The sequence below is a fragment of the Pseudophryne corroboree genome, chromosome 1 (genome assembly GCF_028390025.1).
Source record: "Pseudophryne corroboree isolate aPseCor3 chromosome 1, aPseCor3.hap2, whole genome shotgun sequence".
NCBI classification, from domain to species: domain Eukaryota; kingdom Metazoa; phylum Chordata; class Amphibia; order Anura; family Myobatrachidae; genus Pseudophryne; species Pseudophryne corroboree.
In genome coordinates this window covers 1,229,352,564-1,229,369,894 of record NC_086444.1, presented here as the reverse complement: position 1 = coordinate 1,229,369,894, position 17,331 = coordinate 1,229,352,564, and the positions used below count along the sequence as shown (strand labels likewise).

The following is a 17,331-nucleotide window of genomic DNA, read 5'->3' as shown; positions in this document are numbered from 1 at the left end:
TGGTGGAGACCCCTTTCCCCCTGCCTCTTAACCTTGCCACAGGAAAGGACTGCAAGGAGGGTCCTGTGTGTAAAATGTCTAGTAGGTGGTGCAGCTGACGGCAGATAGGTAGAGTTACCCGCCATTGCCTGGGAGATTCATTTATTTAATTCGTCCCCAAACAAGGCATCACCTGTAAAGGGAAGATTTTCTACACCCTTCTTGGAATCAGCATCCACTGACCATTGACGTAACCACAGAGCTCTGTGTGTCGAAACTGCAATAGCCGTAGTGCGGCCATTTATCTTACACAATTCCTTAATAGCCTCGCTCATAAAATCTGCAGCATCCTGTATGTGTTGGAGAGTAATGACCTCATCCTGGGGCAGAGAGTTTAATCCAGTAATAATAGTATCGGACCACTTGACTACTGCCCTGGAAATCCAACCGCAAACTATTGTGGGGCGCTGTGCTACGCCCGCTGCCGTATATATTGCCTTGAGAGTGTTCTCAATTTTACGGTCAGCAGGGTCTTTAAGAGACAAAGCCCCTGGCACCGGCAGTACCAATTTCTTAGACAGTCTGGACACAGACGTATCGACTGATGGGGGGTTTTCCCATACCTTCCTGTCCTCAGCTGGGAGGGAAAAAGTAGATGGAAACCTGAGGAATTTTAATTTTCTTGTCAAGGTTTACCCATACCTCCCTGGCCAGGGAGTTTAATTCCTTCGACACAGGAAAAGTGGCTGAAGTCTTGGGTCTAACATTAAAGTACAACTCCTCATCTGGTTCTGCCTCCTGATCCGGTCTGTGAAGAACCTCTCTTACAGCATAAATGAGGGCCTCCACCACAGGGGACAGAGAGCTGTCCTCATCCATATCATCATCTTCCACATCAGGCTTATCAGAATCAGACTGGAGCACCTGTGGCAGTGAGCGTTTATGTGAAACCAACAGAGGGGGCTGAGAAGCCTTTCTGTTATATGCTGCCTTTGCCATACAATCAATAGACTGTTTTAACACCTGTCTCTCCTTTTTAGCTGCAGCTAATTCTGAATTTACATTCTGAATCATGCTTTTAAAATTATCCAGCCAGTCAGGTGCCTGTGAACTGTGTGCCTGTGGAGATAAAGAACACTGTTCACACATGAGGGACCCCGCTGATGAAGGGGTAGAGTTACAAGCAGCACACATAACCATGTCAGACATATTTACACAACTGTAATACAGCGCAGCTCACTGACAAACACCTCCACACAGACCCTAGAGAGCCCCTGGAGTGACACTGAGGAACGGAGACCAGCACACAAAACACAGCAGCACAGTGTGTGAAATTATGTGTATAACCTATAGACGTGCAGCGGCGCTACTGCTGGTGTGCTCCGCCTCCTGAGGGTTAATGGTTTGTAATCCTAGCTGACAGGACACTGAGCTCCTGAGGTGCCACGAAGCAGGTAGACTGGTTGCCAACCAAGTACTACCTGAAAATAAATAACTCAAATAAAAAATAAAGGAAACTCTCTAGGGCTCCAGAGAAATGCACCCAGCTCCTTGGGCACATTTTTCTAAACAGAGTCAGGTAGGAGGGGCATAGAGGGAAGGAGCCAGCCCACACATACACACACTAATGGTTTTTAAAGTGACAGGATCCAGTGGATCTGATCTATACCCCATGGTACTAAGGTACAGATCCCCAGTATCCACTAGGACATAAGAGAAATGAATACGAGTTTTCCCCTCTGACCTCACAAGGGGACAGTGGCCACACCACGGGACCAGGTACAGAAACAGCTGTGGGATTACTTCACGTCAGCAGCTCATTTCTATAAAACCATGGGTAGTTACGCACACTGGAGGCAGACATTTTGTGAGCTGGACTTTATCCTTCTGCTCGGATATCCGGCCCCCAGCAAGTTCAGCCCACAAAATGGCTGCCGCACAGTGTGAGAGACGCTATGTCCCAAGACCCAGTTTCCCTCACCTCCCAGTAGAATCACAGGATCTTACTAAAGTTCACAAATGACAGAAGTTTATTTTGCCCAATCAATATTAACCTTGCAGAAATATGAAAGTGCATCAAAATTTTTAACACTTTAAAGTAACATTATCCACAGACAATAAAGAGATATTTAACAAAATTAGCAGCAAAATGGTGGAGGGCAGAGGTCAGGCCCGTAGCCCATAACAAACGTGGCCTAAAGTGGCTCCCATTCACATTAAGTCATACATTCATAATACTGGGTTCTCCAGGAATGGGTACCAATTACAGCCACAAAGGAGCCAATGAAAACGTGACGGACCCTTCATCCAGCGACCCGGACAGTACAAAAACACACACACACAACACAAATAAAAAAAGGAAACTACTATAACTAGTGAGAAAGTGCAAATAGAAAAATAGAAAAAAGTGCCATCGCTAGGAAGCGTCAACGAGGAGATGGACCAGGCCGCCCCCTCCCGGTACCCAGCAGTCAGAGTATTCTGTGTGGAAAAGACGGAGGCTGGTAAAACGGGTGAGACCGCTCCTCCTGCTGTCTCGACGGTCTCTTCATTTTGAGCCTGTGATGACCATTCCAGGGCTCCAGCGGAACGCGATCCGGGAGAACGCCATGGCGCTGGGGAAGCATTCCCATTCCGGAGAACGGGTAGTTCTTATATATGGGAACTGGACAGGAGAAAGAGGAGAGAGAGAGAGAGTCAGACACTGATCATTACACAGAGCTCATGCACAGCGGGGCTCCGGCCTAGGAAGCCCTCACGTCAGCACGAGCTCCCAGCTGTCCTAACCGCAGCCGCACAGACGGGATTAGCCAGGGTTCATGACAGGGAGCACTGGAGCACGTATTAGTGTAAGTGATGAGATTAATGACTAGATGGAAACGCAGTCTCCTCGCTCAAGTGGAATTAATTAAAAATATAAAATGATTTGAACATATACAGGGTGGACCGATTGTGTGGAAACACCCTTATAAAAATTAGCAAGGAAACATTAATACAACGTCTACACATTTGATACGGGAGTGGGGAAAAACTTTGTGGGGTATGTCACCAGTATGGCGGCCATCTTGAAGTCAGCCATCTTGGATGCAACTATTTTTTATTTATTTTTGAATGGAAAGGTAGTCATGTGACATATCAAATATACTTTTATAAGAAACTTCTTTTAAAGGAACCTATTAATTATTGAGTTTTAACATAGTTTTCTTTAGCAGGTAGTGACATTAATGACGATGGCACTAACACAAACAGAACACGCCGAGAACGTCTTGATAACGAAGCGCACGTGTTATTGCAAATGACGTCAACCGTCGTCATCCAAATAGGCAACCCATTACTTACAGTGCAATCTGCCAAGGAGTTTGGCAACTGTAGTGTGAGTAATGGGAGGCCTATTTGGCAAAATGAAAACTTACAAACGCAGAATGCAATTATTGCCCCCCTTAATAGTGATGCAGAAGCGGAAATTGGGGACTGTATCACAGGAACTTCAAGCCGCTGCTGAAACCACTTAATATTACATTAAATAAATAAATCTATATGCGCACATTTACAGTAAAACTGGAAATAAACCAATAAGTAGTTCCCTCCCTCATGCCCACCCTCCCTCCACAAATAAAACCAATAAGGCATCTGACACTGAGGGACCCACCAGCAATACTTTTATAACCCAACCAGCCATTTCCAGGGGAGATGGAGCGTAATTTATTTCAGCAATATTTGATTTACTGTGGTACCCCATAGAGACCCCAGCCCCTGCGCTACATGAAGACCCTCCCGCATAATATATCATAAAATGAAGTCTGATGATCTGCGCATACAGGGGGGCGAGCTGGACCGGAACACAGTAACACACTGGTGCAGACCTACAGGCACCAATACACACTCCACCTGCACCATATGCCACACACGTCACCCAGCAACTAATTCTCCAGGTACAGTCCTTGAGGGGCCACGTAACAGGGTCTGCCACATTATGCAGGGACGTTATTTGAAGATAAAATAATAAGACTATAAACACAGTATAGCAGCATTTCTTCTATAGAAAAACAAGCAAAAGCTACGCCTTAATGTAGAATTACTCACACCCCGTTCTGTCCATCCTGTCCCCTTCTAAACATACCAAATCCGTTACATCATTACCTGAGACTGCTGTTCTATTCCCGCCAGCACTGCAGTACCCCGGAGTTACGTTTCTGACCAACACCGGACTATCATCCACAAAGGACGGGGCAGCTGGAAGGCAGAAATATCGCTATATAATGTACAGAAATAACAGCACCAGCCGGGGGTGGAACAGAGGCCGGACACGTTGCGGGGTGAGGGGGGAACAGAGTAAGGATGAAAACACAGGGAAAACCAGAAGCAACGTATGGCACAGGTGGAAACAGTATCATCATAGGGGGAGCAGGGAACAGGAAGAGAACAACGCTTTAGTCACACATGGGTGAGGAGGAAAATGAGAAGCTACCGGAGCAGGGCACAGGGGAGGGGAGGAAAACGAGAAGCTACCGGAGCAGGACACAGGGGTGAGGAGGAAAACGAGAAGCTACCGGAGCAGGACACAGGGGTGAGGAGGAAAACGAGAAGCTACCGGAGCAGGGTACAAGGGAAGGGAGGGGAGGAAAACGAGAAGCTACCGGAGCAGGGCACAGGGATTAGGAGGAAAACGAGAAGCTACCGGAGCAGAGCACAGGGGTGAGGAGGAAAACGAGAAACTACCGGAGCAGGGCACAGGGATGAGGAGGAAAACGAGAAGCTACCGGAGCAGGGCACAGGGGTGAGGAGGAAAACGAGAAACTACCGGAGCAGTGTACAGGGGTGAGGAGGAAAACGAGAAGCTACCGGAGCAGGGCACAGGGGAGGGGAGGAAAACGAGAAACTACCGGAGCAGGGCACAGGGGTGAGGAGGAAAACGAGAAACTACCGGAGCAGTGTACAGGGGTGAGGAGGAAAACGAGAAACTACCGGAGCAGTGTACAGGGGTGAGGAGGAAAACGAGAAACTACTGGAGCAGGGCACAGGCGTGGGGAGGAAAACGAGAAACTACCGGAGCAGGACACAGGGGTGAGGAGGAAAACGAGAAACTACTGGAGCAGGGCACAGGGGTGAGGAGGAAAACGAGAAGCTACCGGAGCAGGGCACAGGCGTGGGGAGGAAAACGAGAAACTACCGGAGCAGAGCACAGGGGTGAGGAGGAAAACGAGAAGCTACCGGAGCAGGACACAGGGGTGAGGAGGAAAACGAGAAGCTACCGGAGCAGAGCACAGAGGTGAGGAGGAAAACGAGAAGCTACCGGAGCAGAGCACAGGGGTGAGGAGGAAAACGAGAAGCTACCGGAGCAGGAAACAGGGGTGAGGAGGAAAATAAGAATTTACTTACCGATAATTCTATTTCTCGTAGTCCGTAGTGGATGCTGGGAACTCCGTAAGGACCATGGGGAATAGCGGCTCCGCAGGAGACTGGGCACATCTAAAGAAAGCTTTAGGACTATCTGGTGTCTGGTGTGCACTGGCTCCTCCCCCTATGACCCTCCTCCAAGCCTCAGTTAGGATACTGTGCCCGGACGAGCGTACACAATAAGGAAGGATTTTGAATCCCGGGTAAGACTCATACCAGCCACACCAATCACACCGTACAACTTGTGATATGAAACCCAGTTAACAGCATGATAACAGAGGAGCCTCTGAATAGATGGCTCACAACAAGAACCAGATTAGTTAACAATAACTATGTACAAGTATTGCAGACAATCCGCACTTGGGATGGGCGCCCAGCATCCACTACGGACTACGAGAAATAGAATTATCGGTAAGTAAATTCTTATTTTCTCTGACGTCCTAGTGGATGCTGGGAACTCCGTAAGGACCATGGGGATTATACCAAAGCTCCCAAACGGGCGGGAGAGTGCGGATGACTCTGCAGCACCGAATGAGAGAACTCCAGGTCCTCCTCAGCCAGGGTATCAAATTCGTAGAATTTTGCAAACGTGTTTGCCCCTGACCAAGTAGCTGCTCGGCAAAGTTGTAAAGCCGAGACCCCTCGGGCAGCCGCCCAAGATGAGCCCACCGTCCTTGTGGAATGGGCTTTTATTGATTTAGGCTGCGGTAATCCTACCGGAGAATGCGCCAGCTGAATAGTGCTACAAATCCAGCGCGCAATAGACTGCTTAGAAGCAGGAGCACCCAGCTTGTTGGGTGCCATCAGGATAAACAGCGAGTCAGTTTTCCTGACTCCAGCCGTCCTGGAAAAATAAAATTTTCAGGGCCCTGACTACGTCCAGCAACTTGGAATCCTCCAAGTCCCCAGTAGCCGCAGGTACCACAATAGGTTGGTTCAAGTGAAAACCTGAGACCACCTTCGGGAGAAACTGAGGACGAGTCCTCAACTCTGCCCTATCCATACAGAAAATCAGATAAGGGCTTTTACATGACAAAGCCGCCAATTCTGACACATGCCTGGCCAAGGCCAACAGCATGACCACTTTCCACGCGAGATACTTTAGCTCCATGGTTTTAAGTGGCTCAACCAATGCGACTTTAGGAAATCCAACACCACGTTGAGATCCAAAAAGTGCCACAGGAGGCACAAAAGGAGGCTGAATATGTAGTACTCCTTTAACCAAAGTCTGAACTTCAGGCAGTGAAGCCAGTTCTTTCTGGAAGAAAATCGACAGAGCCGAAATCTGGACCTTGATGGACCCCAATTTGAGGCCCAAACGTCACCCCTGCTTGCAGGAAGTGCAGGAATCGACATAGTTGAAATTCCTCCGTCGGGGCCTTCATAGCCTCCCACCAAGCAACAAATTTTCGCCAAACGCGGCGATAATGTCTTGCGGTGACATCCTTCCTGGCTATGATCAGGGTAGGGATGACTTCCTTCGGAATACCCTTTTCCTTTAGGATCCGGTGTTCTACCGCCATGCCGTCAAACGCAGCCGCGGTAAGTCTTGGAACAGACCGGGTCCCTGCTGCAGCAGGTCTTGTCTGAGCGGCAGAGGCCAAGGGTCCTCTGCCAGCATCTCTTGAAGTTCCGGGTACCAAGCTCTTCATGGCCAATCCGGAACCCCGAGTATGGTTTTCACTCCTCGCCTTCTTATTATTCTCAGTACCTTGGGTATGAGAGGTAGAGGAGGGGAGACATAAACCGACTGGTACACCCACGGTGTCACTAGAGCGTCCCCAGCGATCGCCTGAGGGTCCCTTGACCTGGCGCAATATCTTTTCAACTTCTTGTTGAGGCGGGATGCCATCATGTCCACCCGTGGTCATTCCCAACGGTTTACCCGCATTTGGAAAACTTCTGGATGAAGTCCCCATTCTCCTGGGTGTAGGTCGCCCATCGGAGAATCCTTGTGGCTTCTGCCATCGCCCTCCTGCTTCTTGCGCCGCCCTGTCTGTTTACATGGGCGACCGCCGTGATGTCGTCTGATTGGATCAGTACCGGCTGGTTCTGAAGCAGGGGCCTTGCTTGGCATAGGGCATTGTAAATGGCCCTTAGCTGCAGAATATTTATGTGAAGCGAAATCTCCTTGGAAATTTCTTCCCTGTGTGACTGCACCCCAGCCCCGAAGGCTGGCATCCGTGGTCACCAGGACCCAGTCCTGTATTCCGAATCTGCGGCCCTCTGCAGCCACCACAGCAGCGACACCCTGTTTCTTGCTGACAGGGTTATCCGCTGTTGTATCTGTACATGGGACCCGGACCATTAGTCGCACAGGTCCCACTGGAACGTCCTTGCGTGGAGTCTTCCGAATGGAATTATGCTTCGTACGAAGCTACCATTTTTTCCCAGGACTCGTGTGCATTGATGTACCGACACCTGTCCTGGTTTTAGGATGTCTCTGACTAGAGATGACAACTCCTCGGCTTTTTCCACTGGAAGAAACACTCTTTTCTGGTCTGCGTTCAGAAACATTCCCAGGAACAGAAGACGTGTCGTCGGGACCAGCTGTGACTTTGGAATATTGAGAATCCAGTCGTGCTGTTGTAGCACTTCCCGAGAGAGTGCTACCCCCACTACCAAATGTTCTTTGGACCTCACCTTTATCAGGAGATCGTCCAAGTACGGGATAATAAAAACTTCCTTCTTGCGAAGGAGTATCATCACTTCGGCCATTACCTAGGTAAAGACCTTCGGTGCCGTGGACAATTCCAACGGCCGCGTCTGGAACAGATAGTGACAGTCCTGTACCACATATCTGAGGTACTCCTGGTGAGGGGGGTAAATGGGGACATCCAGGTACGCATCCTTGATGTCCAGGGAGACCCTGTAATCCCCCTCGTCCAGGCTCGTAATAACCGCCCTGAGCGATTCCATCTTGAACTTGAATCTTCTGATATAAAAGTTCAAGTATTTTAATTTCAAGATGGGTCTCACCGAACCGTTGCGGTACCACAACCACTGTGGAATAGTAACCCCTTCCTTGCTGAAGGAGGGGCACCTTGACAATCACTTGTTGTGATTATAGTGTTGAATATCCACCAACACCGTCTCCCTGGCAGAGGGAGGTGCCGGTAAGGCAGATTTTAGGAAACGGCGGGGGGAAGAACGTCTCGAACTCCAGCCTGTACCCCTGAGATACTACTTGAAGGACCCAGGGATCCATGTGAGAGAGCCCACTGTCCGCTGAAATATCTGAGACGGGCCCCCACCGTACCCGGGTCCGCCTGAGCAGCCCCAGCACCATGCTGTGGACCTACCGGACGCAGGGAGGACTTCTGCTCTTGGGAACTAGCTGTGTGTTGCAGCTTTTTCCTCTACCTTTGCCTCTCGGCAGAAAGGATGAGCCTCTAGCCCTCTTGCTTTTCTGGGGCCGAAAGGACTGTACTTGATGATACGGTGCTTTCTTTTGTTGTGGGGTAGCCTGTGGCAAAAAAATTAATTTCCCAGCAGTAGCTGTGGAAACGAGGTCTGAAAAACTAGCCCCAAACAGTTTTACCCCCTTATAGGGCAACTTCCATATGCCGATTCGAGTCGGCATCGCCTGACCATTGCCAAGTCCATAACCCCCGTCTGGCGGCAATGGACCTAGCGCTTATTTTTGATGCCAGCCGGCAAATATCCCTCTGAGCATCACGCATGTATAAGACCACGTCTTTTATACGCTCTATTTTCAGCAAAATATTGTCCCTATCCATAGTTATTTTCCGACAGGGAATCTGACCACGCAGCGGGAGCACTGCACATCCATGCCGAAGCAACGGCTGGTCGCAATATAATGCCCTAGTGTGTGACCATATCTTATAGGGTAACCTCCTGCTTTCTATCAGCAGGTTCCTTCAGGGCGGCCGTACCCGGTAGTGCCACCTTTTCTGATAAGCATGTAAGCGCTGTATCTACCCTATGGGGTGTTTCCCCGCGTGACCTATCCTCTGGCGGGAAAGGGTACGCTGCCAATAACCGTTGTAGAAATTATCAATTTCTTACCGGGGGAAGACCACTCTTCCTCACACACCTCATTTAATTTCTCAGATGCAGGAAAAACTACTAATCGTTTTCTCTCACCAAACACAATACCCTTTTATGTGGTACCTGGGGTATAATCATAAATGTGTAATACATTTTTCATTGTCTCAATCCTGTAACGGGTGGACCTATTTGGAGGGTACACCAGTCTCATCGATGTCGACACTGGAGTCAGTATCCGTGTCGACATCTGTGTCTGTTATCTGAGGTAGCGGGCGATTTTAGAGCCCCCCATGACATTTGAGACGCTGGAACAGGCACAAGCTGAGTAGCCGGCTGTTCCGTGTCGTCGACCTTTTATGTAAGGAGTTGACACTTTCACGTAATCCTTCCATAAGTTCAACCACACCGGTGTCGACCCCGCAGGGGGTGACAACCTATTTACAGGCATTCGCTCCGCCTCCACCTCATTATCCTCCACATACCTGTCGACACAGCCGTACCGACACACAGCACACACACAGGGAATGCTCTGATAGAGGACAGGACCCCACAAAGCCCTTTGGGGAGACAGAGGGAGAGTATGCCAGCACACACCAGGGCGCTATATATCACAGGGATAGCACCTATAAAAAAGTGTTTTCCCTTATAGCTGCATATATATTGTATACTGCGCCTAAATTGTGCCCCCCCCCCCCCCCCTCTCTTTTTAACCCTTTCTGTAGTGTATTAACTGCAGGGGAGAGCCAGGGAGCTTCCCTCCAACGGAGCTGTGAGGGAAAAATGGCGCCAGTGTGCTGAAGGAGATAGCTCCGCCCCTTTTTCGCAGACTTTTCTCCCGCATTTTTATGGATTCTGGCAGGGGTTAATGTACATCCATATAGCCCTGGGGATTATATGTGATGTATTTTTGCCAGCCAAGGTGTTAATATTGCTGCTCAGGGCGCCCCCCCCCAGCGCCCTGCACCCATCAGTGACCGCAGTGTGAGGTGTGCATGAGGAGCAATGGCGCACAGCTGCAGTGCTGTGCGCTACCTTGATGAAGACTGATGTCTTCTGCCGCCGATTTTCCGGACCTCTTCTTGCTTCTGGCTCTGTAAGGGGGCCGGCGGCGCGGCTCTGGGACCGGACTCCGAGGCTGGGCCTGTGTTCGATCCCTCTGGAGCTAATGGTGTCCAGTAGCCTAAGAAGCCCAAGCTGGCTGCAAGCAGGCAGGTTCGCTTCTTCTCCCCTTAGTCCCTCGATGCAGTGAGCCTGTTGCCAGCAGGTCTCACTGAAAATAAAAAACCTAAAACTAACTTTTATCTAAGAAGCTCAGGAGAGCCCCCTAGATTGCACCCTGCTCGGTCGGGCACAAATATCTAACTGAGGCTTGGAGGAGGGTCATAGGGGGAGGAGCCAGTGCACACCAGATAGTCCTAAAGCTTTCTTTAGATGTGCCCAGTCTCCTGCGGAGCCGCTATTCCCCATGGTCCTTACGGAGTTCCCAGCATCCACTAGGACGTCATAGAAAACGAGAAACTACCGGAGCAGGGCACAGGGGTGAGGAGGAAAACAAGAAACTACTGGAGCAGAACACAGGGGTGAGGAGGAAAACGAGAAGCTACCGGAGCAGGACACAGGGGTGAGGAGGAAAACGAGAAGCTACCGGAGCAGGGCACAGGGGAGGGGAAGAAAACGAGAAACTACCGGAGCAGGGCACAGGGGAGGGGAAGAAAACGAGAAACTACCGGAGCAGTGCACAGGGGAGGGGAAGAAAACGAGAAACTACCGGAGCAGGGCACAGGGGAGGGGAAGAAAATGAGAAGCTACCGGAGCAGGGCACAGGGGTGAGGAGGAAAACAAGAAACTACTGGAGCAGAACACAGGGGTGAGGAGGAAAACGAGAAGCTACCGGAGCAGAACACAGGGGTGAGGAGGAAAACGAGAAGCTACCGGAGCAGAACACAGGGGTGAGGAGGAAAACGAGAAGCTACCGGAGCAGAACACAGGGGTGAGGAGGAAAACGAGAAGCTACCGGAGCAGAACACAGGGGTGAGGAGGAAAACGAGAAGCTACCGGAGCAGAACACAGGGGTGAGGAGGAAAACGAGAAGCTACCGGAGCAGGGCACAGGGGTGAGGAGGAAAACGAGAAGCTACCGGAGCAGGGCACAGGCGTGGGGAGGAAAACGAGAAACTACCGGAGCAGGGCACAGGGGTGAGGAGGAAAACGAGAAGCTACCGGAGCAGAGCACAGGGGAGGGGAAGAAAACGAGAAACTACCGGAGCAGGGCACAGGGGAGAGGAAGAAAACGAGAAACTACCGGAGCAGGGCACAGGGGAGGGGAAGAAAATGAGAAGCTACCGGAGCAGGGCACATGGGTGAGGAGGAAAATGAGAAGCTACCGGAGCAGGGCACAGGGGAGGGGAAGAAAACGAGAAACTACCGGAGCAGGGCACAGGCGTGGGGAGGAAAACTAGCGATTACTGGAACAGGGCACCGAAATAAAATGGAAGAAGAGCGAAACACGACAACATAACAGCACAGACATTCTGCTTCTCACCATTTCCTTGAACGTAATTGTTTTCAAAACTGAAATACCCGGGAAGGAACCTCTCTGTCAGGTGTAAGAGAAACAGACGCCGGTTACTAACCGGTTATTGTATAATAGTAACAGACACCAAAGCACCAATACTAACCAGCTGCAAAGTTCTCTGCATCCAATCCTATGTATCCAGGAATGTACGGCGCTCCTGCAGCGGGAGACACTGAACCTCAGTATAGGGTGAAGGAGCGCATCGCAAATGTCTGACATTCCACTGTGCAACCTGCTACACCCTTGCACCCCATCACAAACAGCAATGCAAAACGACCAGACACAAGCGACCATTCCACCCCGCCAACCAGATACAAGTGACCCTATCACCCCGTCCAACCAGATACACGTGACCATTCCACCCCGCCAACCAAATACACGTGATCCTTCCACCCCGCCAACCAAATATACGTTATGGTAAGAACTTACCGTTGATAACGTGATTTCTCTTATGTCCACAGGTATCCACAGGATAACATTGGGATATTGTCGAGCGACAGTGAAAATGACTCACGAGCTTTCTGGCCTCCCAGGATGCATTGGGGCCTCCACTATATAGTCCCGCCCACTGACTCAGTCAGATCCGTTCTTTCCACAGCGATTATAGGCAGGAACATTAGGTAGAGACCTGTACAGGCGATAAGAACACACATGCACACCCTTCCATACAAGAAGGAAGAGGTTTTAGTGATTGTCTAGATCCTCAAATCAGATGCGTCCGGGTGGGATCCCTGTGGACATAAGAGAAATCACGTTATCAACGGTAAATTCTTACCATAACGTATATTTCTCTGGCTGGGTCCACAGGATAACATTGGGATTCCCAAAGCCATTTAGTGGTGGGGACGCTCCCGATTGCACAGGAGGACCTTTCGCCCGAAGTCTGCGTCATGAGAGGCAAAAGTATCCAAGGCATAATGTCTGATGAATGTGTTTATGGAAGACCATGTGGCTGCCTTACATATCTGTTCTGCTGATGCACCCTGTTGTGCTGCCCAAGAAGGACCTACCTTACGTGTAGAGTGTGCAGAGACATTAGCCGGAATAGGGAGATCTGCATGAGAATAAGCTTCTGATATTACCATTCGGAGCCATCTCGCCAGCGTCTGTTTACTAGCAGGTCAACCTCTCCTATGGAATCCGTAGAGGATGAAGAGGGAATCTGTTTTCCTGATGGCACTAGTACGATCTATGTAGATTTTTAAAGCCCGGACCACGTCCAGCGACGCTTCTCCCGCAGATAGTCCCGATACCTGAAAGGCTGGGACTACAATCTCTTCATTCAGGTGAAACTTTGACACCACCTTTGGAAGATAACTAGATCTCGTTCTGAGAACTGCTCTGTCTGGAAAAAAACTTAGGAAAGGAGACTTACGCGATAATGCTCCCAAATCTGACACTCTTCTGGCTGACGCCAATTGCCAGTAAAAAAAGAACTTGAACCGTTAACCACTTAAGATCTGCTCTCTCAAGTGGTTCAAACAGAGGACCCTGGAGAAATTTAAGAACTAAATTCAAATCCCAGGGAGCTGCAGGAGGAACAAATGGAGGTTGAATATGTACTACTCCTTGGAAAAACGTACGTACATCCTGTAGGTCAGCAATCTTTTGCTGAAACCATACAGTCAACGCTGAGACTTGCACCCTCAAGGAAGCAACTTTCAACCCTTTATCCAATCCTGCCTGAAGGCAATCCAAAATCCTAGCTACTTTAAAAGATCTCGGATTAAAAAAAATTCCAGTACACCAGTGAATATAGGCTTGCCATATTCTATGATACACACGGGCCGAAGAAGGCTTTCTTGCTCTAAGCATGGTTTGGATTACTTGTTTCGAAAATCCTTTAGCCTCTAAGATAGAGGTTTCAACAGCCACGCCGTCAAAGATAGGCGATCCAGATGACTGACAAGGACCCTGTATTAACAGATCTGGACGTTGAGGGAGCAGTATCGGTGCTTCCACGGACATTCTCAACAGATCTGTGTACCAATGCCTTCTTGGCCAAGCTGGAGCTATTAGAATGATTGCTCCTTTTGCCTGTTTTATCTTTCTCACTACTCTGGGTAACAGAGATATTGGAGGGAACAGATATGCCAGCTGAAACCTCCATTCTACTGACAGTGCGTCTATCAGGACCGCTCCTGGGTCCCTTGTTCTCGATCCGTACCTCGGAACTTTGTTGTTTAGACGAGACGCCATAAGGTCTATCTCTGGTAGACCCCATCTGTTCACCAGTGTCTGAAACACTTCTGGGTGTAGTGCCCATTCGGTTTCCTGAATGGTGTGCCGACTGAGAAAATCTGCTTCCCAATTTAGTACACCCGGGACAAATACTGCTGACAATGCCGGGAGATGGAGTTCTGCCCATCTTAGAATGGGAGTTACGTCCTCCATCAGACTCTTGGTGTGAGTTCCTCCTTGATGATTGAGGTGCGCTACTGCCGTCGCATTGTCTGAGCGGATCTGGACTGGTCTTCCTTGTAGATTGTCCTTTGCCTGAACTAGAGCCAAGTAAACGGCCCTTATCTCCAACAGATTTATCGGCAGGCGACTTTCCCTTGCGGTCCATTTTCCCTGGAACCATAGGCTTCCGAGTACCGCCCCCAAGCCTTGCAGGCTGGCATCTGTTGTTAGGACTTGCCACTCTTTTATCCAAAAGGGTCTCCCCTTGTTTAAATGGTCTGTCTGTAGCTACCACGCTAGAGACCTTTTTACATTTACTGGAATCTTGATCATCTGTTTCTTTATCGTTTGATGATTTCCGTTCCATTTGGTCAAAATGAGATGCTGCAACGGTCTGGAGTGGAATTGCGCATATTCCACCATGTCGAAGGTTGATACCATCAGACCCAACAGTCGCATTGCTGCATGGACTGACATTGTCTGGGCTTGCAACGCTTCCTGAGCCATGACCTGCGCTTTGACTATCTTTTTCTCTGGTAAGAGAACTTTCTGTAGGTCTGAATCCAATATGGCTCCCAAATGAACCATCCGCTGTGACGGATTCAGAGACGACTTTTCCCAATTTATGAGCCACCCGTGTCTCTGTAAACAAACTATCGTCTGTTGGAGATGGCTCAACAGTAAATCTTGCGACTGTGCTAAGATTAACAGGTCGTCTAGGTATGGGAATATTCTTATTCCTTGTTTGCGCAGACAAGCTGCCATAACCATCATGATCTTGGTAAACACCCTGGGTGCTGTAGCTAGTCTGAAAGGCAGAGCTTGGAACTGGAAATGTTCCTGGAGGATGGCAAACCTTAGGTAACGCCGATGTGAAAGTGCTATAGGCACATGTAGGTAAGCATCCCGTATATCCAGAGATACCATGTAATCTCCCGGTTCCATAGCCAACATTATGGAGCATAACGTCTCCATGTGGAACTTCGGGATCCATATGTATCTGTTCAACATCTTCAGATTTAGAATTGGTCGATATGACCCATTTGGTTTCTGGATTAGAAATAGATTGGAGTAAAACCCCTGTCCCTTTTGTGATGGAGGTACTGGGACAATCACACCTGACTGCAGTAATTTTAGGACTGCTTCTTGCAGGTCATTGGCCTTCGACTCTATACAAGACGGGCTGGTGCAAAAAAATCTTTGAGGAGGCTGCCTCCTGAATGGGAACCCATACCCCTGAGATACCACCTTCTGCACCCAGGCATCTGTTGTTGACTGTTGCCATATGGGTGCAAATTGAAGGAGTCGGCCCCCAACCCTGGAATCCTCCAGGCGGAGGCCCGTCTCTTCAGGCTGAGGGTTTCTGTTCAGGTTTGGAAGCTGGCTTTTTGCTAGCCCACTGCTTCCTACCCCTGGATTTAAACTGGGGTTGCTTACGCTCCTCTTTTGCTTTTGCTTTGCCAACGAAAAGAGCGAAATTTTAAACCCTTGGATTTAGGGTTATAAGCAGCCGGAAATCTGACCTTTCAATTCAGCCTCTGATTCTAGGATATCCGATAAAGGTTTTCCAAAAAATATATTACCCACGAAAGGCAATGCTTCCAATTCTTTCTTGGACTCCGCATCTGCCTTCCAGGTCCGTAGCCAAACTGCTCTGCGAGCGACTACTGTCAAGGCTGAAGCTTTAGAAGCAACTGTACCTACATCAATGGCTGCTTCTTCTAAATACTGGGCAGATTGTCTTAAACGGCAAAACGATCCTCTTGCTCCCTAGTAGGAGAGGGGATGTCATTCTCTAGTTCCTCTATCCATTCGCCCATTGCCTTTGCTACCCAGGCCGAAGCCATAGCAGGTCTTACCACTGCTCCTACTAGAGAAAATATATTTTTCCATAGGCTCTTTACCCTTCTGTCTGACATCATTCAATGAGGTAGATGACAGTGGTAAAGCAGATTTATGCACGAGTCGCAGAACATGTGCATCTACTTTTGGAGGAACTTCTCTCTTCGAACAATCCCCAGCAGGAAATGGATAATAAGAATCCCATCTTTTAGGAATCTTATACTTTTTACTGGGCGCTGCCCAAGACTCATCCATCATTTCCGTCAACTCATCTGACGCTCGAAATTCAGCTTTCACTGATTTTGTTCGTTTGAATACAGGTGCTTTTGCTTTTAAAGCTGTCTTGGCTGGCTCTTCCAGAGAAAGCACAACCTTTACTGCATTAATGAGTTCAGCTACATCTTCTGAACTAAAGCTCTGCGACTGATCATCATACGGAGTTGAATCTATTGTTTCCGCATCATCATCCGATGTATCCTCTTGTGTAGTCTGCCATACAGACGTATCCGTCTGCCCCTTGGTTACTTGTAGAGGCTACTGGAACCAAACCATAGGAAGGGAGCTGCATGTATGGGTTCATAGTGTAACCTAATCCTTGAGGTGGTGCTACTGGAGCTAACCTGTCCGCTATTGAAGACAGAGTCTTTGCGAACATATTCCATGGTGGCTCTACTGGAGGTTGAACTAACTGCTGTTTTTTACTTCGCTGAAAAGCGAAACAGTTTGCACACAAACCCTCATAAGTTACCAATTGATTCATATCAATTACCCCTGACTTACAAGATAAGCATGTTAGGGTTATAGGAGTGCTTGGTAAATTCTCCTCATCACTTTTGCCGCTCATAGACATGGTATTAACCTGTTATCGACTACACACTTTGTGACTGAAAAACACCCTATATGTCAGTATATAGAGGCGAGATCAATCTGACCACAGTGCACCTGATTTGAGGGTCAGAACAGGACTGACATTACACAGAAAAGTCAGCACACATACTAGCAGTCAGTCACATGTTAAAGCATTAGACATTGTCATATGAGAATACAACCTCCATAATAACTTAAACATAAGTAGGAAAATTGTACTTCTGTTTTAACTGGTTCTAATTTCAACATAACATGCAG

General features: G+C 48.9%; 1 protein-coding gene across 12 annotated transcripts in view; it reads right to left on the bottom strand.

Moving 5' to 3' along the window:
- Positions 1 to 1,986: 1,986 nt before the first annotated feature.
- Positions 1,987 to 17,331, bottom strand: part of LOC134931284 (PC-esterase domain-containing protein 1A-like) — a 124,367-nt gene continuing 109,022 nt past the window's right edge. For 10 of the 12 annotated variants that reach the window (XM_063925400.1, XM_063925401.1, XM_063925405.1 and 7 more), the window contains 4 exons: positions 12,065 to 12,118; positions 11,929 to 11,982; positions 4,120 to 4,212; positions 1,987 to 2,644 (listed from right to left, as the gene is read on the bottom strand). In XM_063925400.1, the coding sequence (XP_063781470.1) occupies positions 2,451 to 2,644; positions 4,120 to 4,212; positions 11,929 to 11,982; positions 12,065 to 12,118 (395 nt within the window). In that variant the 3' untranslated portion in view covers positions 1,987 to 2,450. The remainder of the gene's footprint in view (positions 2,645 to 4,119; positions 4,213 to 11,928; positions 11,983 to 12,064; positions 12,119 to 17,331) is intronic. The other 2 variants (XM_063925403.1, XM_063925410.1) reach the window with 2 other exon arrangements.